Genomic DNA, 27,489 nt, shown 5'->3' on the forward strand with positions numbered 1-27,489 from the left:
AGTCCCTGCAGCCCATTCAAGCTCAATGCTGGGCCTGTCTACATGTGCTTGGACTGGGCCAGGATGCCCTGACAGCCTACGTATCTGTATGGTAGGTCTGTGTCATGAACCCAAGGGGACTGGGACCGAGCATGGTATAGCTCTAGTCCTCTGTATTTAGGCAGTTGGGACCAGGATGAAACAGAAAATACTCACAGGTAATGTTCAGAGAGAGTGGGTCACATGGAAGTCCCTCACTGGGTTCCAGGTTCACATTCATAGGGTCCTGTGTCAGTCCTCACAACACTGAGTAAAGTGAGCGTCCTGTTGTCCTCAGACAGCTTCAGCCTGTCCTCTTATTCTAGGCTTTGGCCATTTATCCTCCACAGGTAGGCTGCATTCTGAGTCTCAGGCTCAGACATTAATGCTACTAAGTCCTCACCCTCCATGGGATTGGAATTGTTGGTTGTGATGTTGGGCTTGGGTTCAGGTGCTGTGCTGACTACAGAGAGATAATGGCTCTGTGTGGTACTTCTGATTCTTTTAAAAGCCTCTTACAACCAGAGATATTTTCTTAACTCCCAGGCAACCCAGATCCTTAAAGAATCAGTCAGGAAGCAAATTACAGGCAGATGGAGTGGCCGAGTGCTCAGAGATAATGGGGCCTCCTGTGGTGTATATGGTAGAAGCAAGGACTTTCTCTTGAGAGAACTGAGCTGCAGTGTTTGGTGATGGTCAGACTCAAGAATGAGAGACCTCATTCTATTTCCTGGTCCTCACTGACCCATTGCCTGCCTTGAGACACAAGGTTCAAGTCCCTCCAGCCACACTGACTTCCCCTAATGTGTGTAGACTAGAGCCCTCCCAGCCTTTGCTGTTCAGGGCTGTGTGTAGACTAGAGCCCTCCCAGCCTTTGCTGTTCAGGGCTGTCCTACAGCTAAGTTATGATTAGTCTTCCCACTGAGCTTCCCTGAGAAACCTGATAGCCTGTCAGAGATCTCACAGAGCTCAGGTGAACTGAGCTGCAGTGTGGTGATATTGTGTTCCCCAAAATATTGTGAACCCTAATAAACTTATCTGAGGTCAGAGAACAGAACAGCCACTAGATACAGAGACCAGAAAATGGTGGCACTCACACCTTTAATCCTATCACTTGGGAGGCAGAGATCCATCTGGATCTCTGTGAGTTTAAAGCCACACTGGAAACAGCCAAGCATGGTGACTCACGCCTTTAGTCCCAGGAAGTGATGGCAGAAAGCAGAAATGTATATAAGGCGTGAAAACTAGGAACTAGACTGGTTAAGCTTCAGGCTTTTGAGAAGAGTTCAGCTGAGATCCATTTGGATAAGGACTCAGAGGCCTCCAGTCTGAGGAAACAGGATCAGCTGAGAAATTGGCAAGGTGAGGTAGCTTTGGCTTATTCTGCTTCTCTGATCTTCCATTGTTTATCCCAATACCTGGCTCCAGGTTTGTTTTTATTAATAAGACCATCTAAGATTCATGCTACATCTGGCGCCCAAATTGTCGGGTACAAATTCTTGAAAAAGCTACTTGCCTGTGGCCTTGTGGGCTCCAGCTCAGACCCGAACTACACGTAGCTGGTTGTGGTGGTGCACACTGGTTGGATTTACTGAAGGAGGCAGAGGCAGGAGGATCCCAAGTTTGAGACCAGCTTAGGAGGTTTGCTAAGGAGAAGCGCTGGCTGGCTGGGGCTCAGCCACAAACAGTGGCAGCGGGACCATGGAGGCAGCAGCTGCTGGCTTCTTCTCATCGTGTTGGTGACTGCAGTGATGCTGCTACCTGGAATGAAGGGTTTATCGATGTTTGTTCAGAGAATTGCCTGGACCATCGTGTTACAAGAAAGCATCAGCAAAGCTCAGTTTGGAAAAGTTTGGCAAGACAAATGGTGGGGAGAAATTGCTGTGAAGATTTTCTCTTCTAGGGAAGAATGTTCATGGTTCCGAATGACATACATTTATCAGACTGTGATTGCTCCAAACCACAGAGGAGGCACACACAAAAAAAACATCTGCAGGGAACCCTGGCCATGCCTAACAGCAACTTTGAAATCTTCAAATCTTCAAAAGAATGATGGGACCCCACAATGATGATTCCACAAGGACTATGGTAAAGCCATTAAGCTTATTAACAACACAGAAAGATTGACTTTAGACTACAAACTACTCAGAACAATTTCAAGATGGCTAGCTGAGATGATCCAGCCTGACAGACTACTTGAACTAGGACTTGAGACAAGCCCTGCACTTTCCCATTATGCAAAGATTGGACAAATAGTACAGCTAAATATCTCAGGACTTGATAATTAACCCAAAATTTTCTTTTCAGGATTCCCTAAAGACATCTTCACCCCCAGAAGCAGGAAGTAATTTAAAGAAAACGATGGCCATCTTCCAAAGTGGTGGGGTGGGTAGTTTTTTTGGTTGTTTAATGAGTTATGGATATTGTCACTGTTTGTGATGGTTGGTTACAAGTTGTTAATTGTTAATGGTCAGAAAAAAAGCTGAACAAGGAGATTAGATTCAGAGTTTTTGTTTAAAAAAAGAAAACAGAAAAAGAGAATATAGATATGAGGTAGATCATTGGATCTACTCTGAGGAAAAAAAGATAAAGAAATAATAGTATAAATGGGTAGATCATTGAATCAACTCTAAAAAGAAATAGGGGGAGATATAAAAATGACAAAAGATAGACTATTGAACCTATTATGAAAAGAAAAAAGAGAATATGGATATAATAAGATAAAAAGGTCAATTATTGAATCTACTTTTTAAAAGGAACTACTTGTTTTAAATAGGATAAGTAATGAAATTTTTGTCTGAATTTATCAAATGTTAATGGACTAGACACTGTTAATGTATATAATGGAATTTTTGTCTGAATCTGTCAAATGTTAATGGACTAGACATTGCTAATGTAATTCTTGACTGTATATATTGTATATACTTATTGGATATAGTTTTTCTTGTATTAGTTATAAGCATTTTTTAAATTTTAGCCAAAAATGGGAAATGTGGTGATATTGTGTTCCCCAAAATATTGTGAACCCTAATAAACTTATCTGGAGTCAGAGAACAGAACAGCCACTAGATAGACATAGAGACCGGAAAATGGTGACACACACACTTTTAATCCTATCACTTGGGAGGCAGAGATCCATCTGGATCTCTGTGAGTTTAAAGCCACACTGGAAACAGCCAGGCATGGTGACTCACGCCTTTAATCCCAGGAAGTGATGGCAGAAAGCAGAAAGGTATATAAGGTGTGAGAAACTAGAGCTGGTTAAGCTTTTAGGTTTTTGAGCAGCACAGTTCGGCTGAGAGGCATCCAGGCTGAGGAAACAGGATCAGCTGAGGAACTGGCAAGGTGAGGTGGCTGTGGCTTGTTGTTTCTCTGATCATTCATTGTTCACCCCAATACCTGGCACTGGGTTTGTTTTTATTAATAAGAACTTTTAAGATTCCTGTTACACTGCAGTGTTTAGTGATGGTCAGACTCAAGACAAAGAATGAAAGACCTCATTTTATCCCTGGTCCTCACTGACCCATTGCCTCTCTTGAGACACAAGGTTCGAGTCCCTCCAGCCACACTGGCCTCCACTACTCAGTGTAGACCAGAGTCCTCCCAGCCTTTGCTGTTCAGGGCTGCTCTAAGATAGGTCATGATTAGTCTTCCCATTGAGCTTCCCTGAGAAACCTGACAGCCTGTCAGAGATCTCACACAGCTCAGGATCTGGATGATATTTAGGTCAGGATGGGCCACAGGTCGGCCATTCTTGTCAGGAATTTGATATTTATTTACATGAATCTGGGAGCCCCATAAGAATCCTGAGTCTATGAAATGATCTAGAAGATTGAAGGTCACCTGGTAGATCTCCATGGTGGGGAGGCTGGAGATATGGTTGTGGACAGATAGCTTGTGCCAGTGAGGGCCTATTTGACCCTGACTCAATGACTGTGTTTCCTCTCTCAGTTTCCCTATAACAGAACACATGGTAAATGATCATTGCTATGCCTGCAAGTTAACCTTAAATGTGAACAATGACCTGACCTTCCACCAAGCAGTGTCTGTTAGTGTTTGCCTGCAGGAAATAATCCCTAGGCTGGACCCCAGGAGGGCAAGGAGCTGCCATTTGTATACTTTTTCTTCTATCTCTTTAGGGCTCTTGCCTTCCTGGGAGATCTTAGAAGACCATCAGAATAGGTAGCTGATTGCTTTTCCTACCTCTCTGCCTAGGCTGAGCAAACTGATTCTCAGGAAGAGATGCCCAGGTGACCTACCTCAGACATGGCTCTCAGAGGCTGACTGTCAGGAGGATCCCAGCCTACAGTTCACTGTTGTCCCTTGTCAACTCCAACAGGAGGTCAAATTCCAATCCAGTCTACAAGCTTCCCAGGATTCCTGATGCAGTATAGCACGGGTTTCTTGAGCAAAGCTATCAGGGGTCATCTCTCTGTGAGACTCTCATAGTTTCCTCAGCCAGGCCCTGCCTGAGTCCTGAAGGGTCTTTCTCAAGGCCATGTTCATGATGAACATCTAAGACCGTAGGCAAAGTGTGACATGCCTGGTTTCAGTTCCCTCACTCCCTTTTCTCTAAGAATGGATTCAATTGATTTCTTGCTGTTTTTCCCACACATTAATATGTGTCCTTTACTGAATGTTTGAACCACAATGTGGGGACCATAACACAGAGGCACACCCTATGTGTGTAATAGGATTAGCTCCACCCTCGACCCAGAGGTTACAGAGAATTACTTACCGTGTACATATAACTGCAGCGTTGCTTTCTTTTCATCAAGGTCTTCCACAGTCACAATTAGCAAATAGACTCCTGCATCTTTCTTAGTGACATTCTTGAAGAGTAAGGATCCATCGGTGTATATTGTCTCTCTTTCGCTGTAGAGAGGCCCTTTTTCTATTTTACTTCTGTATGTTATCAATCGTATAATGCTGTTTGACATATTAAGTCGATTCCCCCTGAACCAGTTAAAAAACCTCTGTGTCTCTGGCACATTATGGGCAAGGAAAAGAACGTTGTCCCCTTCACCAGCGTGTGGTGGAACTGCCTCCACAGTGAGTTCTGCAGTGGTGGCAAAGTTCCAGAAGGTTAAAAGCAAGGCTAAGAGGGAAGAGAGAAAAAAAACCTATCAATATTAGGACCTTTGCAAATTAGGAAATTTGGAATGTGAGTGTCTTCAACTCTCAGTCTCAGTATGTGTGTCCTGTTGGGACGAGGTCAGCGGCATCACCCCCATTCATCAGTACCCCTGAATCTTTCCACTGTATGGGACTGTCTTCTCAGGTGTCTACACAGCTCACCCCTCACTGCCCTCAGAACTCTACTCAATCAGAATCTTTGGTGAGTGTAGACATGTCTTGTCTGACCTCCTCCTCTAAAGACTCTGTGCCTTCATTTTCTGACCTTTCCATGCTCTGTTTCTTCTCAAGTGCTTGTCAACCCCTGGGCCAACCTTCTAGATGTCCTTGCTGCTCTGTCTTCCTGCCCAGTAGTAGCAGGAGGACAAGTTTGATTTTGGTTTAAACCACAGTGCCTGGAACAGGCTCAGATTCCTGTGAGCAAATCAGTGTCCCAGAGCCTGGGGTTTATTTGCAGATTTCTCAGGGTCCTATGAAATGAGGCTGTGGTGTACTCACCTTAGTTTGAGTTTGTCTTGGAGAGTCACCCTGACAGAGGTGTGAATGTCAGTCTTCAGGATACAGTGGCTAGTGCTGATATGCTTACAATGTGGAACAACTGAGTTTTTCTTCCCCCACACCAATTCCCATCCACCATGAGCTTCCTGCTGCTCCCAGGCTTCAAGCAGAAGCCAGACATACCTTCTCAGGCTCTTTCCCTCTCCCCAAAGACCTCATTTAGTCTCTGAGTTCTCCCACTCTCTAATCCTGAGCAATGTCTCCTCACCTGTGAGCAGAAGTCCCCTCCAGGAGACCTGTCGTTTGTGGAGAGGGGCTGAGGTGAGCTCCATAGTCTCTGCTGTGGGCTAGGCTCTTCCTCTGGAGAGGAGGTCTGTCTCTCAGGCTCCTGGCAAGCTGGGCCCCTCTGGTGTCTGCTCTGCTTTTATTCCCACAACTGAGCCTCCTCCCAGAGGAGGGAACCTCCTGGAGTCAGTTGGTCATTGGGTGGAGTCTGTGTATGTACATTGCTCTGTTCTTCTGTGAGTGCTGCCTCCTACCCTTCTATTTCTTTGTTGTTCAGTGTTCTAGAACATACTTTGAGCCACATGGCTGAGAAGTGTCCTGTGTCCTGAGAGAACAGCAGCTCACCCCAGAGCCAAGGGTGTATTTCCTTGTGACATAAAACCCAGCAGAGCCCAGTCTGCCCTGTGATCTCAATGCTCAGAGAAGGTGGGATTTATTCCCAACACGGAGTGGCAGTCTTCCCCACGGGGCTGGAAAAGGTCTAGCTGAGTGATGACTGAGGAGGACCCAGATCCATCCTCACTGGTGTCACCTATCAGGTGTCTGATCCATGGATACATGTTATCTCAGAGTTTTGTATCCTGGTGTGCAGGATGAGGTGATCTGTGTGTCCTAGAAAGAGTACCATGTGCTCCAGCTTCCTATGGAGGGCACAGGGAGAGTTCCTGACCCCAGTTTCCTGTGCTGGCTGAATGTGATTCAGGTCTGCCCATGCCCTCCCTGACCTTTCTGGGATGCCTTTGTTCTCCTTGGTGATTGCTCTATGATATCCTTGTCTGCTCTCATGGATGATGAGAGGAGGGAGGGGACTACATAAGGTCACCTTGCAGAGTGGGGGGTCTCAGTGACACAGGGAATGATTATGTGAGGGAGCTCCAGGTCTGTTGGAACTGGAACGGAAACAAGGCTGCAAGATAGGTTCCCTCCTCAAGGAGAGTATTCCCTGTTGATTATGGGTTTTATTGTCGCCCCCTGTTGTTCATGAGGAGACCTGCAGCTCATGTCTGGGCTGCTACAAGGATGGTAGCCAAGCTCCTAATGCTGTAATGGAGCTGAGCACTAGTTTTCCAAGAAGGTCCCAGTGTGCAGCTGCCTTTGAGGATCTAGGTAGATTTTTGCTGGAGACTAGAATAGCTGAGGTGAGACTCACTGCCATTTTGATCTGCAGTTCCATGAAGACTGATGATGTTGATCCCCCTTTCCCATGTGTTTATTAGAATTTTTGTATATCTTGTTCAGGGCAGGAATATCCAAGTCCTTTGCTCACTCTAAAATAGTTTTATTCGACTTTTAAATTTCAAAGTAAAGTACATTCATTCACTAACAAAAACACATTTTAGTGTTATAACATAAAATGAAAACCAAACCAAAACCTGCAAGCTACTCAGGGTTGGTAATACCTCGTGTGTTAATCTTTGCGATTCAGAGCCAGTAAGTCAGTATTCCCTGGAATTTTCAAAAATTCCCAAGTTACGATGATTTAAGCATACTTTGGACAGCCTTCACTCTCTATAGCTGTTATAACTTGAATTCTTATTTAAAGAATAATGCACCCTAAGTTGGTAGTACTTACAAGAACTGCATTGTACAGGGACATTTAAAAGATGAAAAATGTAACTTCACATTTGGGGTCCCAGTAAGGTTGCAGCAAAGAGTCTCATGTGCATGTTGCTTGTTAAGGACCTGTTTTGCATCAAAACCGTGTTCCATGTTGAGAGAGCATTCACAGGATCCAAAAAAAGTACAGCATGTATGTGAACTCAGTAGGGAGTATTTTGTCTCTGTAAAATTACCCTTTCATGTTCTCCTTCCTATATGTTGTACCGTACCTCTCCATATTTAATTACGTATGTACATGCATACATTATATAGGCTAGGATCCACACACAAGAAAGAACATGTGCTTTTTCCCCTGAGATTGGGTGATCTCATTTAATAGTATACTTTCTAAGTCTATCCACTTTCCTGTAAATTTTGTGATTTCATTTTTCTCTAGAGATGAATAATATTTCATTTGGTACATGCACTAGACTTGCATTATGCATTCATCTGTTGATGGACATCTATTTTGGTTCCATCTCCTTGCTATATTGAATAGAGCAGCAGTAATCATGGGGTGCCAATATCTCTATGGTAGGGGACAGGATCTCTGGGTATATTCCCAGTGAAACAGCTGAGTCGTGTGGTATTTCTAACGTTTTGAGGAACTTCCACAAGCTCTATATAATGACTGTATTAATTTTCACACCCACCAGCAGAGAATACGTGTTTCTCTTTCTCCACATCCTCTGCAACATTTGTTGTCAGTTATTTTGATTATAGCCAATCTACCTGGGGTGAGCTGGCATCTCACAGTAGATTTAATTTGCATTTCCCTGATGACTAGGGATCACTTTTTTTCCTGAGTTGTATCAGTTATTTTTTCTGAACACAAAAGCTGTACCATATAGATGACTTACAAATATGTTTTTCCTTTCCTTGGGTTGTCATTTCAGTTTGTAGTTTTAATTCATAAACTTACTGTCCTAGGGTTACTATTGCTGCAGTGTAATACCATGATCAAAAGGAGTTTGAGGAAGGAAAGGTTTTGTTTAGCTTACATATCCATATCACTGTTCATTATTGAAGGAAGTCAGGACAAGAACTCAAACAGGGCAGAAACCTGGAGGCAGGAGCTGATGCAGAGGCCCTGGAGGAGTGCTGCTTACTGGCTTGCTGCTCATGGCTTACTCAGGGTGCTTTCCTGTAGAACCCAGGAACACCAACCCAGGAATGTCTCCACCCATAATGGGCTGGTCCCTCCTCCATCAAATACTAATTAAGAAAATGTTCTTCAAGCTTGCCTACAGCCTGATCTTTTTTTATTGTTATTATTGAATATTTTCATTTATTTTACATACCAACTACAGTTTCCTTTCCCTCCTCTCTTCCTGTTCCTCTTCCTTCTCTCCACCTCCCACCAACCCTCCCCCCCCCCTCATCCACTCCTCCTCTGTTCAGTAATGGGCAGCCTCCCATGGGAGTCAACAAAGCATGGTATATCAAGTTGAGGCAGGACTAATCTCCTCCCACTGCATCAAGGCTGGCAAAGGAATCCTAGCATGGGGAATAGGTTCCAAAGAGCCAGCTGAAGCACCAGGAACACCTGATCCCACTACTAGGGGCCCCACAAACAGACAGAGCTACACAACTGTCACCCACATGCAAAGGTGCTATTTTGGTCCCATGTAGGCTCCTTAGCAGTTGGTCCAGAATCTGTGAGCTCCCACTAGCTTGGTTCAGTTGTCTCTGTGGGTTTCTCCATCATGATCTTGACCTTCCTTGCTCATACAACCCCTCCTCCATCTCTTTACCTGGACACCTGGAATTGGCCTAGCACTTGACTGTGGCTCTCTGCATCAGCTTCCCTCAGTTACTGGATGAAGGCTCTCTGTTGACAATTAGGGTAGTCCCCAATCTGATTACAGGAGAAGGCCAGTTCAGGCACCCTCTCCACCATTGCTATCTGTCTTAGCTGAGGTCATCCTTTTGGATTTCTTGGAGTTTCCCTGGCACCAGTTTTTTCCCTAACCTCAAAATGGCCTGCTTTATCAAGATACCTCTTTCATTGACCGCTCCCCTCCATCCCATCCCAATTCAATCAATCTGATCACTCATGTTCCCATCCCCCCATTCCCTTCCCACACCAATTCCTGTTCAGGGAGAGCTTGTTGCTGAGACTGTCCCTCTGTGTCATCTCCTTTGATGCCCCAACTAGAAGCCCTGTGTCCCCTCTCAGGCTCTTGTCCTCCCTAGGAGACCCAGCCAGTCTCTGTGCTTCCTTCTTCCCACCATTCCCAGGAAATGGTCTCCTCTCCTGTGAGTAGGAACCCTTGCCAAGGCACACATCTGTGCAAGATGGGGTTGTAAGGATCTGCAATTCTCTCTGACTACGGAGAAGAGCATCAACTCCAGCATGGCTCCCATGCCCTGCTGCTCTTGTGTCACCTTTGTTGTCCTTCCTTGAAGCTGAGCTTCCTGGCAGGAGGCAGCACCTCCCAGGGTCACTTCTGTCTTGATCTCTGTGAGTTCAAGGCTACACTGGGAACAGAACCAGAGGTGGCACATGCCTTAAATTCCAACACTAGTTAATCATGGAGGTCTGGAGGTCTTTACAGACAGTCAGGAAGTGACAGAGCTGGGCAGGAAGAGGAAGTGATGTAGCTGGACAGGGAGAGCAAATGAGATAGCAGAACTGTAAGGCATATAGATGTGGGTATACAGGAAGTAGGTCCTTTTGTAAACTGAGGATCAGTAAGATGAGGTTGGCTTGTGGCTTTTCCTATTCCTCTGATCTCTCAGGTTTTAACCCTGATATGTGACTCCACGGTTTTTATTCAATAAGACTGTTTAGCAATTCGTCTACACCCCAGGGCTGACCTCTGCCATGTCTTTCCCCATCCCTGTCAGCACCAGAGGAAGACCCTGTGCTTCCTAAACCCAATGGTGTATTTCCTCTTGTGACACAGAAACACACTGAGCCCATCTGCTCTTTGTTCTCACTGCTCTGGGAAGGGGGGATTTACTCCCAGCAGGAAGATGACAGAGATGTCTGTGAGGGCTGGAAAGGAACCAGCTGAATGATGACGGGGAAGGGGATGGAACCACTGTCACTGGTGTCACCAATCAAGTGTCTGATCCAGGAATTAGAAGTTTCATACCCTGGGTGTGCAGGAAGGGCTGACCTGTGTGTCCGAAAGAGAGGATGTTGACTTCATCATCCTATGAATAGTCTTAGGGAGACTCGCTAACTTCCTGTGTGGGTTGAGCTGTGGCTGTGGTCTGCCCATGTCCTCTTGACCTTTCTGGGATGTCATCTGTCTAGGTAACTCCCCTGTGACCACGCTGTCTTTCCCTCTGAGTGACACCAGGAGGGTAGGGAATGTCAGGAGGTAAAGTAGCATCCTCAGAGACATGGGAAGAAGATGGAATGTTAGAGTAGGCTTGTGGGAGGAACCTCTAGGTGTTTGGACTGGTTGGAATCAGGTGTCTCAGTTAGCTTTCTATTGCTGTGATAAACACCATGACCAAAGTAACTTGGGGAGGAGGAGAGGGTTTCTTTTGTCCTATGGTATACAGTCCTATGAAGGGAAGTCATAGAAGGAAATGAAACAGAGGCCATGGAGGACTGAGACCACCATCTCAGGGGTGGCATTCCTCACAGTGGGCTTGGCCCTTCCACATCTATTATAAATTAAGAAAATGTTCCAGAGACTTAACTACAGGCTGTGGGGGTCTCTGCAAACACCATGGCCCACAGAGTAATGATCAATGTGAGGCCAGAAGGAAATCCTGTTCAACAGGACTCAGGAGCCTGTGTTGGTTCAGACTACAGGATTCTGGCCCCAGGCAGGTTATTTGAGACTGTTTAAACACAGTACAATCTGGAAAAAAGTTGGTGTACCATAATTTCATATGCATAAGGAGACATAATTACATCAAAACTCTTCTCAAAGCACATGACAGTTCTTCTGTGAAATTGGGCTCTATAGATAGGCCACATGTGTTATCTTAAGGATTTAGGAGAGTATCTGGTGTGGTCTCTGTCGTACAGAGAGCACAGAGGTCACCTAGTTTATTAACCACATCCGGTTCTATATGTGGGTGCCTTGTGTAGTACACTGGCCATATAGATAGCACAGAGGTCATCTAGATTGTTGACCACTTCTGGTCTTCTTTGTTGGAGCTTGTGGGTACCAGAAATGGCTTGGTCCTACAGATCGTGCAGAGATCACCTGGGCTATGGGACATCTCCATTCCCAGCCTCCAGGGCAGAAATTAGGTTGTAACTATCCAGCATGTTTAACATTCCTGGTTTTCCTAGTGCTTCTCTGTGAGTGCATGGACCTTTGTGCTCCTCACAACAGACTAATCTGATGGAGGCATTTTCTCAATTTAGTTTCCCTCTTCCTAAATGACCCTGGCTTTTGTCAAGAAGACAAAAACATAGCAAGCACACCAGGCTTTGAGATTGTGTGTCTGATGGAAATATTCTTCTGTGTGTCCCAATGTCTCCATCTGGCCTTCACTATGAGATCTGCAGCTCATCTCTGAGGTGTTGCAAGGAGGCTCCAGATGCTGTGTGGGCCTTTATAGCTGTCTGCAAGTTGCCCAAGGGAACCTTTGAATATCTATCTAGCTTTCTTTAGAAATGGTTATGGCAGTGGAGATGTCACTGTGATTTTGATATGTATTTCCACAATGGTTAATGACATTGAATTTTTTTTCATGCACCACTTGTACATCTTCTTTGGAGGGACTTCTGAGCCTTTGGCCCACTTTATTTTTTGCTGTCTTTTAAAAAAAAAAAAACTTTTATTCTTTTCTCATACATTACTTCCCAAGTGCACTTTCCTCTCCTTCCACTCCTCTCCGTCCCTCCCCCATCTCCCTTCTTTCTCAGGTCAACTCCTCCTCTGTTTCCCTTTAAAAAAAAAAAAAAGGAGCAGGCCTCCCAGGGATATCCAGAGAACATGACTAACAAGATACAATAAGACTGGGTCGAAACCCTGGTATCATGGCTGGATGTGGCAGCCCGGTAGGAGGAAAAGTGTCCAAAGAACAGACCACAGAGTCAGACACCCTCCATGTCCACTGTTGGGAGTCCCACCAGAACACCAAGCTACACAATTGTAACATATTCAAAGGACCCAGCTCAGACCCACACAGGATCCATGTCAGTCCCTTCAGTCTCTTGGAGCCCCTATAAGTCCTGCTTAGTTGATTCTGTAGCCTGTGTTCTCATGGTGACCTGGACCCCTCTGGCTCCTACATCCTTCCTCCTTCTCTGGCTCTGCCCTCTCTGGCTCCTACATCCTTCCTCCTCCTATGGCTCTGCCTAGTGTTTGACTGTGGTTCTCATGACTTGATGGATGGTACCTCTCTTATGACAAGTGGCTTTTGCCCATTTTAAAACTAGATTGTTTTCTTTTTCTTGATGAGTTGTATTTTGCTTTTGTGTTCTTCTCTGTCTTCTATCCTCTAACACTGAGACTAGGTGTTTTTGTCGTATCCCCAAACTCCCATGTCCTGCTCATACTTTTGACTAAACTCATTGACATTTCCTAATGATCCAATTTCTCTACTTGGTCTTCCATCCCCAGCTCTCTATTTTCTACTTGGCCCATTATGTTGGTAAGGCTTTCCAAGGAATTTTGTTTTGTTTCATTTCATTTTGTTTGGAGACAAGGTCTCACTATGTAGCCCTGGCTGTCCTGGAACTTACTATGCAGACCATGCTGGTCTCCAACTCACAGAGATCCTCCTGGCTCTGCTTCCAAGTTTTGGGATCAAAGGTGTGTACCATCATGCTTGACTCCACTGAGCTTTTTAAACAGTTTATTGAGTTTTTCATTTCCAGCATCATTTCTGATTATGTTTTCTTAAACTCTAGTTTTATGTCTTGTATCAACTTGGTTGTTTCACTGTTCTTTTAGTCTTTGACTGTTTTGAGTTGTGTGACCACGGTTGAAGCATTTGGAAGTTCTTCCAAGTCATTTTCAATAGGGGCTGTTACTGTGGTGTTTGCATCTTTTTTTTTTTCCTTTTTGGTAGAGATGTGTTAATTTGGTTATTTGTATTGTTTTCATTTCCAAGTTGGGATTTGTGCATCTTGAGTTGGTTATCCGTTGAGTTTATATTTTCTGTTTGTTTAAGGCTGTCTTCTTTTTGGCAGAGGTGTTTACAGTGTTCAGGAGGGAGCTAATTCACAGCCGATTAGGATGTTGGTTTTCTCTGTCTGGTATTGGGGCTACAACCTCTATCCCAGGTTTTCTGGTTGTCAGCTATAATCTAAGGTCTGCAGCAGCTTGGCTGAGAAAGTTGGAAGAAGTTTCTCTGGCAGTGTGAACTGGTCCTGGGTCTTAGGCTGGGTAGGAAAACTAGAGGGTCCCAGTTAGACAGCTGACAGGGCACTGGTGAGTCCCAAAGAATAAAGTCACCTGGATCTCCCAGCCAGTGTGGTAGTTGGAGAGTTCCTCGTGGGGAGCAGGCTGAGAACTGGTGAGTCTCAAAGGGAGAAAAGGGGCCAGGAGGAGGTAGCAGCTCCTAGCAAGCAGCTGTGGGGCAGTTGAGCACAGCAAAAAGGAAGGGTCCTGGGAGGTGGAGGACAGGTCTTCTCCCTGAGTCTCCTCCTGCATTGTGGGCACAGGTTCGTCATATTGGTTTATTATTGTGTGTGTGTGTGTGTGTGTGTGTATTTGTTTGACACAGGCTTTCTCAGTGAACTTGGAGGTAGGTGAGAGTCACCTGACAGTTGTCATGTACCCTTTTGATTCACTTGGTGGATAAAAGTAATGAATTTTCCATATATTTGCACTTCTTTTCAGTACTCTGCTCTGTACATTTGTCTGTTATTGCCCAGATGACTTGAGGCTCTCTTGCTGTCTGATTCACTTTTTGAACTCTTTCTATAGACTCCTTGTTAATTCCTGTCAGAAGTGTATCTGGCAACCTTCTCACCCACTCTAGCTGAGGCTTCACTCTATTGTTTCTTTTGCTGTGCTTCTCGGTTTCATGCAATCCCATCTGCCAATTCTTTTCTTTCTTTCTTTTTTGGTTTCTCTAGTCAGGGTTTCTCTGTGCCTCCCTGGCTGTCCTGGAACTCACTCTGTAGACCAGGATGGCCTCCAACTCACAGAGATCCTCCTGCCTCTGCCTCCCAAGTGTTAGGATTAAAGGCATGTGCCACCACTGTCCAGCTTCATCTGCCAATTCTTGTTGTGATTTCTGAGGAAGTGGAATCCATTCCAGAAAGTCCTTGCTGCTGCAGGTATCTTGAAGTTTCTTCCTTCAGAAGTTTCCAAGTTTCGGGTTCACATGCGTTTTGTGCAAATGACAAATAGGGACCTAGTTCTGTTCTTCTATTCAGTTTCCCTACAAACATTTGTCAAAGAGGCCGTCTTTACTCGGATGCATTTTTTGGCAATGTATTTTTGGCCACAGATCAGCTGTAGCTGCTTAGTTTATCTCTAGGTCCTATGTTCTGTTGGACTAATTTGAATGTCTATGTCTTGCCAGTAACCATACTGTGTTGTTAGGTTTGTTGTTAGGGATATTTGACATGGAGCATGGTGATTCCTCCAACATTCCTCTTTCTGCTCAGGGTCGCTTTGGACATTGGGGTCTCATTTGCTTCCGTGAGAATGTAGTGTTTTCTATTTCTCTTCACAGATACATTTTTGGAATTTTGAACCCCATTTTCACTGATGTTTAGATCACCTTTGGTAATATAGATATTTTCACAGTATTAAATCTGCCAATCTGTTCACATGGAACTTCTTTTTTATCTAGTATTTATATTTAGTTCCTTTCTTCAATGTTATAAAGTTTTGAAATTTAATTTATTTTTAGTAGATATATATGTGGGTATGATGTGTACTTGTATGCATAAGTGCACACATGTGTTTCTGCACGCCATGGTGCACATGTGGAGGTCAGAGGATAATTTTGGAAGCCAGCTCTCCTCTGTCAGCCCAGGTTGCCAGGCTTGGGTGGCAGGGCTTTGACTCTCCATGCCACCTCTCCAGCTTCGCTTTTATGTTTTGAATTAGAGTCTCCCACATTGTTTCTCAGGTTACTCTTATTTTTATTTATTAGTTTTTAATTATTTTTAGATATTTTGTTTATTTAAGCTATTATATGTTGGATTGTTGCCCTGATTTCTTTAAAGTGTTTCCAATTAAGCCGGGCGGTGGTGGCGCACACCTTTAATCCCAGCACTCGGGAGGCAGAGGCAGGTGGATCTCTGTGAGTTCGAGGCCAGCCTGGTCTACAAAGTGAGTTCCAGGAAAGGTGCAAAACTACACAAAGAAACCCTGTCTCGAAAAACCAAAAAAAAAAAAAAAAAAAAAGTGTGTCCAATTATGTTTTTGTCTTTCAAGATTATTTTGAATACTCTATTTAGTCTTTTTAAAAACTGTCCTTCTTCAGTTCTTAATGGAGGGCATCTCTCCAAGGCCAGGAGCATTTTAGAGGCAATGCTATCTTTGGTCTTTTGTGCAGGGGTTCTGGGGTATCCAGACTGCCTTCCATAAGGAATCCAGGCCCTGGGAAGGAGATGTGGGTTCCAGGCTGAGGGCAGCATGTACTTTGGCAGTTTCACATATTGGTCCTTCTGCATCCCTGCCACATGTTTCTCCCTGCAGCTGCATCTCTACAGGCCTTGGGCTATGTGAAGAGATGCTCTGGCAGATTTACGACCTCTGTTGGGCAGCAGGACTGGGCAGGGTGAGTACACTGGGACCTGCTGGGCCTGGAGCCCTGGCTCAGGAGACATCCTTCAGGAAGGATGGCCTGTGTGCGTGTCTTCTGCTGTGGACTGGAGGGAGCTGGCGGTCCTGGTGTTCCACATGTTCCCTCAGCTCTCCAGCTGAGAATTTGGCCCTGAGTTGGTGCTGTCCCTGCAGAAGGCTGAGGTAGACAAGGATGGCCATAGGCGGGTCTCACCTACCCCAGACAGATGTGGACAAAACTGGGGAGAAAATGAGTCAGTCTGTCTCTGTCTTGCCCATGGCAGTGGTATAAGTTACAGAAAAGCTGTAACAAAAGCCAGGAGTCATGTGTGTGGAGCTGGGCATCAGCCACTGCAGCTGGATGCTGGACAGTTTTCTCCTCCCCAGAGCTCTGGGCACTAACAGTGTCACTCCCTCCATGTGGCAGTCCTCACAGAGACATAATGCCAAGCAACTCTAAGGTGCAGACAGTCCCACAAGAGTGACCATGCCAAAGTATCCACAGGGACAGTTTTGCTGAAGAGCCAGCTTTCAGCAAGTCCTAGAAACAAGCGAGGAGATGTGGCTTCCGTGATAGTACATTAACACCCAGGAGATATTATCTGAGGGGTCAAAGCTTAATTCTTTGTTTCATTTTTCTCTTTCTATTGCTTCTTCTGTTCTTTCTCTGTTCTGTTCTTCTTCCCTGCTGTTTCCTTCTTCTTCCCTGCTGTTCCCTTCTTCTTCCCGCTGTTTCCTTCTTCTTCCCTGCTGTTTCCTTCTTCTTCCCTGCTGTTTCCTTCTTCTTCCCGCTGTTCCCTTCTTCTTCCCGCTGTTTCCTTCTTCTTCCCTGCTGTTTCCTTCTTCTTCCCTGCTGTTTCCTTCTTCTTCCCTGCTGTTTCCTTCTTCTTCCCTGCTGTTTCCTTCTTCTTCCCTGCTGTTTCCTTCTTCTTCCCTGCTGTTTCCTTCTTCTTCCCTGCTGTTTCCTTCTTCTTCCCTGCTGTTTCCTTCTTCTTCCCTGCTGTTTCCTTCTTCTTCCCTGCTGTTTCCTTCTTCCCGCTGTTCCCTTCTTCTTCCCGCTGTTTCCTTCTTCTTCCCTGCTGTTTCCTTCTTCTTCCCTGCTGTTTCCTTCTTCTTCCCTGCTGTTTCCTTCTTCTTCCCTGCTGTTTCCTTCTTCTTCCCTGCTGTTTCCTTCTTCTTCCCTGCTGTTTCCTTCTTCTTCCCTGCTGTTTCCTTCTTCTTCCTGCTGTTTCCTTCTTCTTCCCTGCTGTTTCCTTCTTCTTCCCTGCTGTTTCCTTCTTCTTCCCTGCTGTTTCCTTCTTCTTCCCTGCTGTTTCCTTCTTCTTCCCTGCTGTTTCCTTCTTCTTCCCGCTGTTTCCTTCTTCTTCCTGCTGTTTCCTTCTTCTTCCCTGCTGTTTCCTTCTTCTTCCCTGCTGTTTCCTTCTTCTTCCCTGCTGTTTCCTTCTTCTTCCCGCTGTTTCCTTCTTCTTCCCGCTGTTCCCTTCTTCTTCCCTGCTGTTTCCTTCTTCTTCCCTGCTGTTTCCTTCTTCTTCCCGCTGTTTCCTTCTTCTTCCCTGCTGTTTCCTTCTTCTTCCCTGCTGTTTCCTTCTTCTTCCCGCTGTTTCCTTCTTCTTCCCTGATGTTTCCTTCTTCTTCCCTGATGTTTCCTTCTTCTTCCCTGATGTTTCCTTCTTCTTCCCGCTGTTTCCTTCTTCTTCCCTGCTGTTTCCTTCTTCTTCCCTGATGTTTCCTTCTTCTTCCCGCTGTTTCCTTCTTCTTCTCTGCTGTTTCCTTCTTCTTCCCTGCTGTTTCCTTCTTCTTCCCTGATGTTTCCTTCTTCTTCCCTGCTGTTTCCTTCTTCTTCCCTGATGTTTCCTTCTTCTTCCCTGCTGTTTCCTTCTTCTTCCCTGCTGTTTCCTTCTTCTTCCCTGCTGTTTCCTTCTTCTTCCCTGATGTTTCCTTCTTTTTCCCGCTGTTTCCTTCTTCTTCCCGCTGTTTCCCTTCTATGTTCCTCATTTTTCTCTTATCCCTTTTGTACCTCCTAAGACAAAAATTTCTACACAAGAAAAGATTACCTCACAATCACATGTTATATATGTCTTGATCCAAGACAGGGGGTCCATATGTGTCAGCACAGAGTTCACTATGAATGCAAAGTGGTCTCATTTGGATCTTCCTTTGATCTCACTGAGCTCCTAGATAGAAGCTAGGATCCACAAGGCCCTCTGTAGGACTTACTTAGCGGTCACTGCTCTGTGTCTGTATACACTCCCTGCCTGTCCTTCTATGCCTGTGTGGGTGGGTGGTGATGGTGCTGCTGGTGCTGCTGGTGCTGCTTTCTCCTCAGGGTGAGCCATTCTCTACACAAACTCTGCCTTGTGCCTCTCTCCTCCAGCCATGTGACTCTGACCAGACCAGGAATTGTGCTCCAGTCTTTACTGCACTTGGTTATGCAAAAAACTCATTTGTCCTGAGTCAATAGCTCTGGAATGCCACAGGCCTGAAGAAAAAATGGTTGTCTCAGCTTCATTTGCACAAGAAACAGAGCTATGCATCTACAATCCATCTGTCTCCTAGGCTTAGGAGGGGTGTTATCTAGTTCAGATCAGCACTAGGTCTCAGAAGCTTATACTTTTTGCCTTTAAGGTCTAGTAGTATATGAGTACAAAGGAAATTCATAGCAGACGACAGCAATGGCCTTTAACAACAGAGAAACTCCAGGCTTTAGAAGAGCTGGTACAAGAGCAATTAAATGTTCGGCATATTGAAGAATCAACCAGCCCTTGGAATTCTCCTGTATTTGATATTAAAAAGAAATCTGGTAAGTGGAGAATGGTAACAGACCTTAGAGAATTAACAAAGTAATTCAGCCAATGGGCTTTCTACAATCTGGAATTCCTTTGCCTACTCTATTACCTAAAGGATAGCCTCTTATAGATATCGATTTAAAAGACTGTTTCTTCTAAATACCCTTACAAGAAAAAGACAGAGAAAGATTTGCCTTCATGATGCCTACTTTTAACAATTCTCAACTGTGGGATGACTCATCCCTAACAAGCTTAAGGCTCAGCCAAGTAAAAAAGATACTTTCTGAGAGCCAACCTGGGTCTGCCTAAGGGCCTTAGCAACAGCAGCTGAAATATGATCTAGAGATGACCTGGACCAATGAGAGACAGCCATGTCACACCAGCAGATGCATATTCATCAGACCTCCCCCCAGGGAGGGGTCAAGGGTATATAAGGCTTGCCTCTACCTGAATAAACTGAACTTGTTGTTTCAACCTTCTCCTGGAGTGTGTCTGTGTCATTGACTCTGTGCCTACTCGGCCCCCTCCCCCAAAGGGAACAACAACAAAGGACCCTGCAACATCTCGTGCCAAAACCCAGAAAATTTGGTACTTGAACAGGGTCTGCTTGTCTCCCTTTAGTCATTTGTGGCACTGGTTGAGCAGCACCCTTGAGTGGTGTATTTTGGTAAGTAGGCCCCTCTACGTTGTGTGATTTCAGTCCCTTTAGCAAGTAAATACTGGGAACCCCACTTTCTTCTTTTGTTTGTCTTGTCTGTGAGTCTGTCGGCACAGTAGGTGGCACATACTTTTGTTTAGGGTTCCTAGTGTTTCCATATAAGGGCTGGTCCCTCAGGAAACAGAGCCACAGTCACTGTTGTTTATACAACCTTCTAACACTATGGGAAATTTCCTCCCTCACCATAAAGAGGCCCCTACTGGAGCCCTTAAGTCCCTCCTAACCAGGAAGGGGCTCTGGGCTACAACATCAGAAATAGAAAGGTTTTGGGTGGAGGCTGTGGAGCTTGCTCCATGGATCTCTTCAGAGAACATATGGGAACCTGATCATTGAATAAGAGTTCTGTTCCTGGACAGAAAAAGGAAAGTGGCCTCCAATTGTTTTTTTATGCCCATTTTGTTGACTATAATTGCTGGCTTAAAGTCATCCTCTACTGAAAAGGTCATTAACGCCCACAAAAATATGGTGATATTTTATTTGTACTGAAATGTGATTTTATTTGTATGTTAATAAATAAAGTTGCCTGGGGGTCAGAGCTAATAGTAAGCCATAGCAGAGCTGGGCATTCCTGGTGGACGCCTTTAATCCCAGCACTTGGTAGGCAGAGCTAGGTAGATCTCTGTGTGGTCAAGGATACAGCCAGCATTGGAGACACACGCCTTTAATCTCAATACCAACCATAGAAGACCTGGAGGTCTGTACAGACAGGCAGTAACATGGCAGTCATGTGGTTGGGTTTGCAACCAATGAGAAGGCAGAACAGAAAGTCTATATAAAGACAAACACACAGGAAGTAGGTCTCTCTTGGCTGAAGAGGATCGCTGAAGCAGGAAGGGTAAGGCTCTTAGCTCTGACCTCTTGGGCTTTTATCTTTACATTGGCTCTGTGTTTCTTATTTAATAAGACAGTTACTTCTACATTTGGCGCCCAACGTGACAAGAATCCATTAAAAACCACTTGACTTGGCTTGGCGGCAGGTCCGGTTTCCCACCTGGGCAGCCGGCTCCCTAGCTCGGGCCCAAGTTGGCTTGGTCTCAGGCCGGACTGACCATATCCAAGTGGTTAGCTGCAACTGGAGCTACTTGCTTAAAGCCAGTGCTACGAACAACTCAGGCCTGCCCTGCCAAACAGGGCCCCTGCCTGTAAAGCCAACGCACGTGGTCAGAGCTTAAGGAAGCTGGAGACAAGGCTTGACTCAGTTCAAGCGGGAACACGTGGCTGATTTAAGCTTTTAGCCAGAACTTGTGGCTACACTTTCTTGGTCTCTCTCTCTCTCTCTCTCTCTCTCTCTCTGGATTCACACCTTGGACACTAGGTGGCTGTTTGGAAATTCCCTTGGATTTCTACTGTTCTACGCAGACTTGGTAAGTCAATTAACATATCAGATATTTTAAAGGAAACTATTTAAAAGAGAATTTTTTTCCACATTAAAAAAAATGGGTTTTCTGTGTACATTGGAAGAAAATTGGGCTTTGTTTGAAATTTTAGGCAGTCTGACAATTGAACAACTATATGAGAAGATTAATGTTGATGGAATTATGCAGTTTATTACTTTTCTTATCCTCATTTTACTATTTAAAAAGATAGTCTGTAGTTTTCCTGCCTTGCCCACAGTCAGGACAAATCTCTCTCACCTGCCAGTCCCACAGCCGCTCAGACCCAACCAAGTAAACACAGAGACTTATATTGCTTACAAACTGTATGGCCATACCAGGCTTCTTGCTAACTATTCTTTCAGTTTAAATTAATCCATTTCTATAAATCTATACCTTGCCACGTGGCTCGTGGCTTACCAGCATCTTCACATGCTGTTTGTCATCATGGCGGCTGGCAGTGTCTCCCTCACTCAGCCTTCCACTTCCCAGCTTTATTCTCCTCCTTGTCCCGCCTATACTTTCTGCCTGGCTACTGGCCAATCAGTGATTTATTTATTGACCAATCAGCAACACACTTGACATACAGACCATCCCACAGCAATAGTCAATTTTAAGTGCCAGGATAACAGTTTTAGAAAAACCTGTTAAACCTGTAAAAACGAATTATAGAGAAATTCAAATTCAGACAGAAGAAATTAACAATGAAATTGTTTCAAGGTTGGATCATAAGATTACAGAAAGAAAGCCTGTTTTCACACAGTCACCCTTAATTTATCTAGTAACCATACAGCAGTTGCCTAATCAAATGACTACACAAAATATTTGGGCTCCAATTGAAATGTTAGATTTACGAAGGTTTAAGGAGGCAATAGTATCTTATGGCATGCATTCCCCATATGTAAAGCAAATGTTAAACTCTTGGTCAACATATAATAGGATTATACCACAGGACTGGCAGGAGGTGGCACAGGCTGTTCTGGAACCCAGTCAAAGGCTCCAGCAGCAAATTTGGTTCAAGGATGAGACTAAAAACATAGAAAAACAATGGAGGGATAAAAGAATACAAGTCTTCCAGGATCAGCTAATTGGAGAAGGCCAATATGCAGGTATACGAATGATGGCCGTAACTTCCAGCAAATGAGTGATTATAGAATCAGCTTTTTCAGAACTCAAAGCAGTTGTCCACTGAAATACTGAATAAGTATCAATGGTATGATGTACATATTTCAATTTTCCAAATTGTGCAAAGTGAAACACATCCATCTGCCAGATTTCATTTCTCTGAGTACCCTTTGGGTTACATTCTGCTGGTAATGACATCTGATTGTAAAAGGAACAAGTAGGACATTTCCTTACGATTTCTTTGGCTTCTTGCCAGGTTATAGAAAAATCCTTTTTTAAACCTTTACTATTGACATGATGTTTTTTATGAAATTCTGAGGCCTCCAGCACATTTCCTATCAATACTTTATCAATCTCATTATTACCTTGTGCTAGAGGGCCTGGCAGACCAGTATGGGATCGGATGTGAGTTATATATAAAGGATGATTCCTATTCCTGATTATATCTTATAACTCAATGAATAGTAAAGTTAATTCTGACTCATCAGGGAGAAATTCTGCAGTCTCAATATGTAGTACCACTCTTTCAGCATACTGAGAGTCAGTAACTATTTTGAGAGGTTCTGAAAAATCCATTAATACCAACAGAATAGCATACAATTCTGATTTTTGAACTGAATTATAAGGACTTTGAACCACTTTACTTAAATTTTCTGATTTGTAACCTGCCTTTCCTGGTTTGTTTGCATCTGTATAAAATGTACAAGCTCCAGATATGGGTGTTTCCCATAAAATTTGAGGCAAAATCCAATCTGCTCTCTTTATAAGATGAATTCTATCGCTTTTGGGATATTTGCTGTTAATCTCTCCAAAAAAAAATTACTGCAAGCTTTTTGCCAAGCTTCATTTTCTATCCATAATTTTTCAATGTCCTCCTTAGTTAAAGGTACAACAATTTCTACTGGGTCTATTCCTGGTAATTGATGAAATCTCAATTTTCCTTTCAAAATCAAGTAAGAGTTTTTTTCCACATAAGTTTTTAATCATTTGCTCTGTTTATTTGGTAAAAAATATCCATTCCGGGGCTGGAGAGATGGCTCAGGGGTTGGGAGCACTGGCTGCTCTTCCAGAGGTCCTGAGTTCAATTCCCAGCAACCACATAGTGGCTCACAACCATCTGTGATGAGATCTGGTGCCCTCTTCTGGCCTGCAGGCACACATGCTGTATACATAATAAATAAATAAATCTAAAAAAAATCCATTCCAATATGATATCTTCCCTCTGCATTAAAATTCCTGTAGGAGAATGCCTAGAGGGTAAAATAACCAAAATGCAATCCAGTTTTGGGTTGATATGATCCATGTATCCTTTCTGTACTTTCTTTTCTACCAAGGCCAATTCTTTCTCAACTTCAAGTGATAATTCTCTTGGACTATTTAAGTCCTTGTCACCTTCTAAGGTTTTGAACAAATTATTCAGTTCATCATTTTTTTACCCCAACAGTAGTTCTTAGATGAGAAATGTCTCCAAATAATCTTTGAAAGTCATTAAGAGTCTGTAGTCATTCTCTCCTAATTTGCACCTTTTGGGGTCTAATTTTTTGTAGCTCTATTTTATACCCTAAATAATTAATAGAATCTCCTCTTTGTATCTTTTCAGGAATAATTTGTAATCCCCAGCAAGGCAAAATTTTCTTTACTTCTTCAAACATTCTTTCTAAATATCTGCATTTGAGTCAGCTAGTAAAATATAATCCATATAATGATAAATTATAGATTTAGGAAATTTTTTACATATCACTTCCAATGGCTGTTGTACAAAATACTGGCACAGGGTTGGGCTATTCAACATTCACTGTGGGAGGACACCCCATTGATATCTCTTAACTGATTGAGAATTATTATAAGTAGGCACTGTGAAGGCATATCTTTCTCTGTCTTTTTCTTGTAAGGGTATTGAAAAGAAACAGTCTTTTAAATCAATAACTACAAGAGGCCATGCTTTTGGTAACAGAGTAGGCAAATTCCAGATTGTAGAGAGCCCATTGGCTGAATTACTTTGTTAATTGCTCTAAGGTCTATTACCATTCCCCATTTACCAGATTTCTTTTTAATAACAAATACAGGAGAATTCCAAGGGTTGGTTGATTCTTCAATATGCTGAGCATTTAACTGTTCTTCTACCAGCTCTTCTAAAGCCTGGAGTTTCTCTGTTGTTAAAAGCCATTGCTGAACCCATACAGGCTTATCTGTTAACCATTTTAAAGGTAGAGCTGTTGGTGTCTTTGGAAGATCATCAGTTGTGCCCTGTTCTTGTACAATATGGATGGCTGGTGACCACTCATTAGAATAATACCTTCTAATATTTCTATCAGAAACATGTACTAGTTTATGATTTGTTTCTGAGGTTGGAGGGATGTTAATCTGAGTATTCCATTGTTGTAACAGGTTTCAACCCGATAGGTTCATAGCTATGTTAGCCACATATAGTTTTAATTTTCCTCTCTGCCCTTCTGGACCTGTACATTCGAGACATCTTGCACTCTGTTTCACTTGAAGTAATGTTCCAATTCCTAACAGGTGAACTTTACCTCCTGAAGAGACTAAGTTGGATGCCAAAATTCTGGTGCAATTATGGTAATGTCCGCACCTGTGTCTACCAGACCAAACAACAAAACATCATTTATTCTTACTGTTAATTTTGGTCTTTGTTCATTTATAGAAGTTTGCCAAAAATTTTTCTGTATGGTTTCTCCTGAATTTTCTGTTCTCTCTGTCTCAGCTGTTCCATCACCCAGAGCAACCTGGTTTACTCCAATAGGCATTTGGTTATTTTATTGCTCTGAGTAGGGGTTTCTTCTACGACTGCAGGGAAGGTCTGAACTGGATTTGCTGTGGGGGCCTGCCTGAGGCCCCTCTGGGAATTTCCTGACTGAGGCAAAGGATTACCTTGTCTGTCCCTTGTAGATCTACATTTGTTGGTCCAATGTTTACCCTTACCATACTTTCTGCATACTCCAGAAGGAAAGGAAATTCTGTTGCCACTGTTCCTTGAAGAAACATTGTTTCTAGGAATGCCCAGTTTACAGCCCCTTTTCAAATGTCCTTGCTTTCCACATCCAAAACATCTGACATTCCTCAAACATCTTGAAATTGCTTCTCCTATCCACATATCTTCATGGCCATGAGACTCAACATTAATCGTGTCTCTAATCCAATCCTCCAAGGGTGCAGATCTTACCTTTAATGGCCTCATTCGTATTCTCAAAACCCAAAGATTTGAGTATTATCTGGCTAGCTTCTGAATTTGGGACCATTCTATTTACTGCTGAAGTCAGTCTTTGTAAGAAATCCATGAAGGATTCTTTTGGACGCTATATAACTTTTGTAAATGACTCAGTTTTCTTTCCTGCTTCCTCAATTCTGTCCCATGCATTCAAGGCTGCCAGTTAACATAGAATTAGGGATTGGTTATCATATAAACATTGTCTTTGTATTTCAGCATATTAGCCTTCTCCAACAAGATGATCATGGGAGATTTGCATACCTCTAGCTCTTCACTGACTTTCTATGTTTTTACCTTCATCTCTGAACCACATATGCCACTGCAACTGGGCCCCAGGTTCCAGGACAGCATTTACCAGCTCTTTCCAGTCCTGAGGAATACTCCTATTACAAGTTGACCAGGAGTTTAACATTTGCTTTACAAATGGGGAATGCTTGCCATAAGATACTATTGCCTTCTTAAACCTTCTTAAATCTAACATTTCAATTGGAGTCCAATTATTTTGTGCATTCACTTGACCAGGTAGCTGCTGTACAGTTACTGGATAAATGAAGTTTGATTGTGTGAAAATAGGCTTTCTTTCTGTAACCTTATAATCCAATACTGAAATAATTTCACTGTTAAATTCTTCTGTCTGAATCTGAATTTCTCTATAATTCATTTTAACAGGTTTTTCTAAAGCTTTTATCCTGGAACTTAAATTGACTATTTTTTTAAATAGTAAAATAAGTATAAGGAAAGTAATAATGTGCATAATTGGTGTAATGTACATCCCATCAACATTACTCTTCTCACATACTTGTTCCATTTTTAGACTGACTAAAATTTTATCAAACAAAGTCCAATTTGCTTTTATTGTACACACAATACCCATTTTTTAATGTGGAAAAATTTTTCTCTTTTAAGTAGTTTTTCCCTTTAAAATATCTGATATCTTAATTGACGTAACCAAGTCTGTGTAGAATAGTAGAAATTGGACAGAATTTCAAAACAGCTACCTAGTGTCTGAGATAGGAATCCAGACGGAGAGAGAGAGAGACAGAGAGAGAGAGAGAGAAAGGAAGGAAGGAAGGAAGGAAGGAAGGAAGGAAGGAAGGAAGGAAGGTGTAGCTATCCTAATATCTAACTACATAGACTTCAAACTAAAATCAATCAAGAGAGATCAAAAAGGACATTATATACTCATAACAGGAAAGATTCACCAAGATGAAGTATCAACTCTGGACATTTATGCCCCAAATACAAGGGCACTCACATACATAAAAGAAACATTACTAAAGCTGAAATCACATATCAAAACCCAAACATTAATAGTGGGAGACTTCAACACCCCACACTTACCACTGGACACATCTGCCAGAAGGAAACTTAACAGAGAAATAAGGGACCTAATTGATGCTATGACTCAAATAGACTTAATCAATATCTACTAACATTTCACCCGAACAAAAAAGAATATACCTTCTTCTCAGTACCCAATGGAAGTTTCTCTAAAATCAACCTCATACTCGGTCACAAAGAAAGTCAACTGATACTAAAAAATTGAAATAACTTCCTGTATTCTATTGGACCACCATGGCTTAAAGTTATAATTCAACAACAAAAATTACAGAAAGCCTACACCCCAAGGAAACTGAATAATGCTCAAATGAATCACCAATGAGTTAAGGAATTAACAGGGAAGAAATTAAAGACTTCCTAGAGTTCCATGAAAATGAATGTACTACATAGACAAACTTACAGGACACTATGAAAGCACTGCTAAGAGGGAAATTCATAGCACTAAAAGTGCACATAAAAAAGTTGGAGAAATCTCACACTAGTGACTTAACAGCTCATCTGAAAGCTCTAGAACAAAAAGAAGCAAAATCACACAGGAGGAGTAGACACCAAGAAATAATCAAATTGAGAGCTGAAATCAATAAAATAGAAAGAGAACAATACAAAGAATCAATGAAACAAAGAGTTAGTTAGCTCCACAAAATTGAAAAATCTGAAATAAATGGACAATTTTCTGGGTAGGTATCACTTACCAAAGTTAAATCAAGACCAG

General features: G+C 43.1%; 1 protein-coding gene across 1 annotated transcript in view; it reads right to left on the reverse strand.

Moving 5' to 3' along the window:
• Positions 1-27,489, reverse strand: part of LOC128124087 (carcinoembryonic antigen-related cell adhesion molecule 21-like) — an 82,972-nt gene that overhangs the window by 36,805 nt on the left and 18,678 nt on the right. Inside the window, exon 3 of the mRNA XM_052760315.1 lies at positions 4,757-5,116. Within this exon, the coding sequence (XP_052616275.1) occupies positions 4,757-5,116 (360 nt within the window). The remainder of the gene's footprint in view (positions 1-4,756; positions 5,117-27,489) is intronic.

The sequence above is a fragment of the Peromyscus californicus genome, unplaced genomic scaffold (assembly GCF_007827085.1).
Source record: "Peromyscus californicus insignis strain IS unplaced genomic scaffold, ASM782708v3 Scaffold_4__1_contigs__length_199733344, whole genome shotgun sequence".
Taxonomy (NCBI): Eukaryota; Metazoa; Chordata; class Mammalia; order Rodentia; family Cricetidae; genus Peromyscus; species Peromyscus californicus.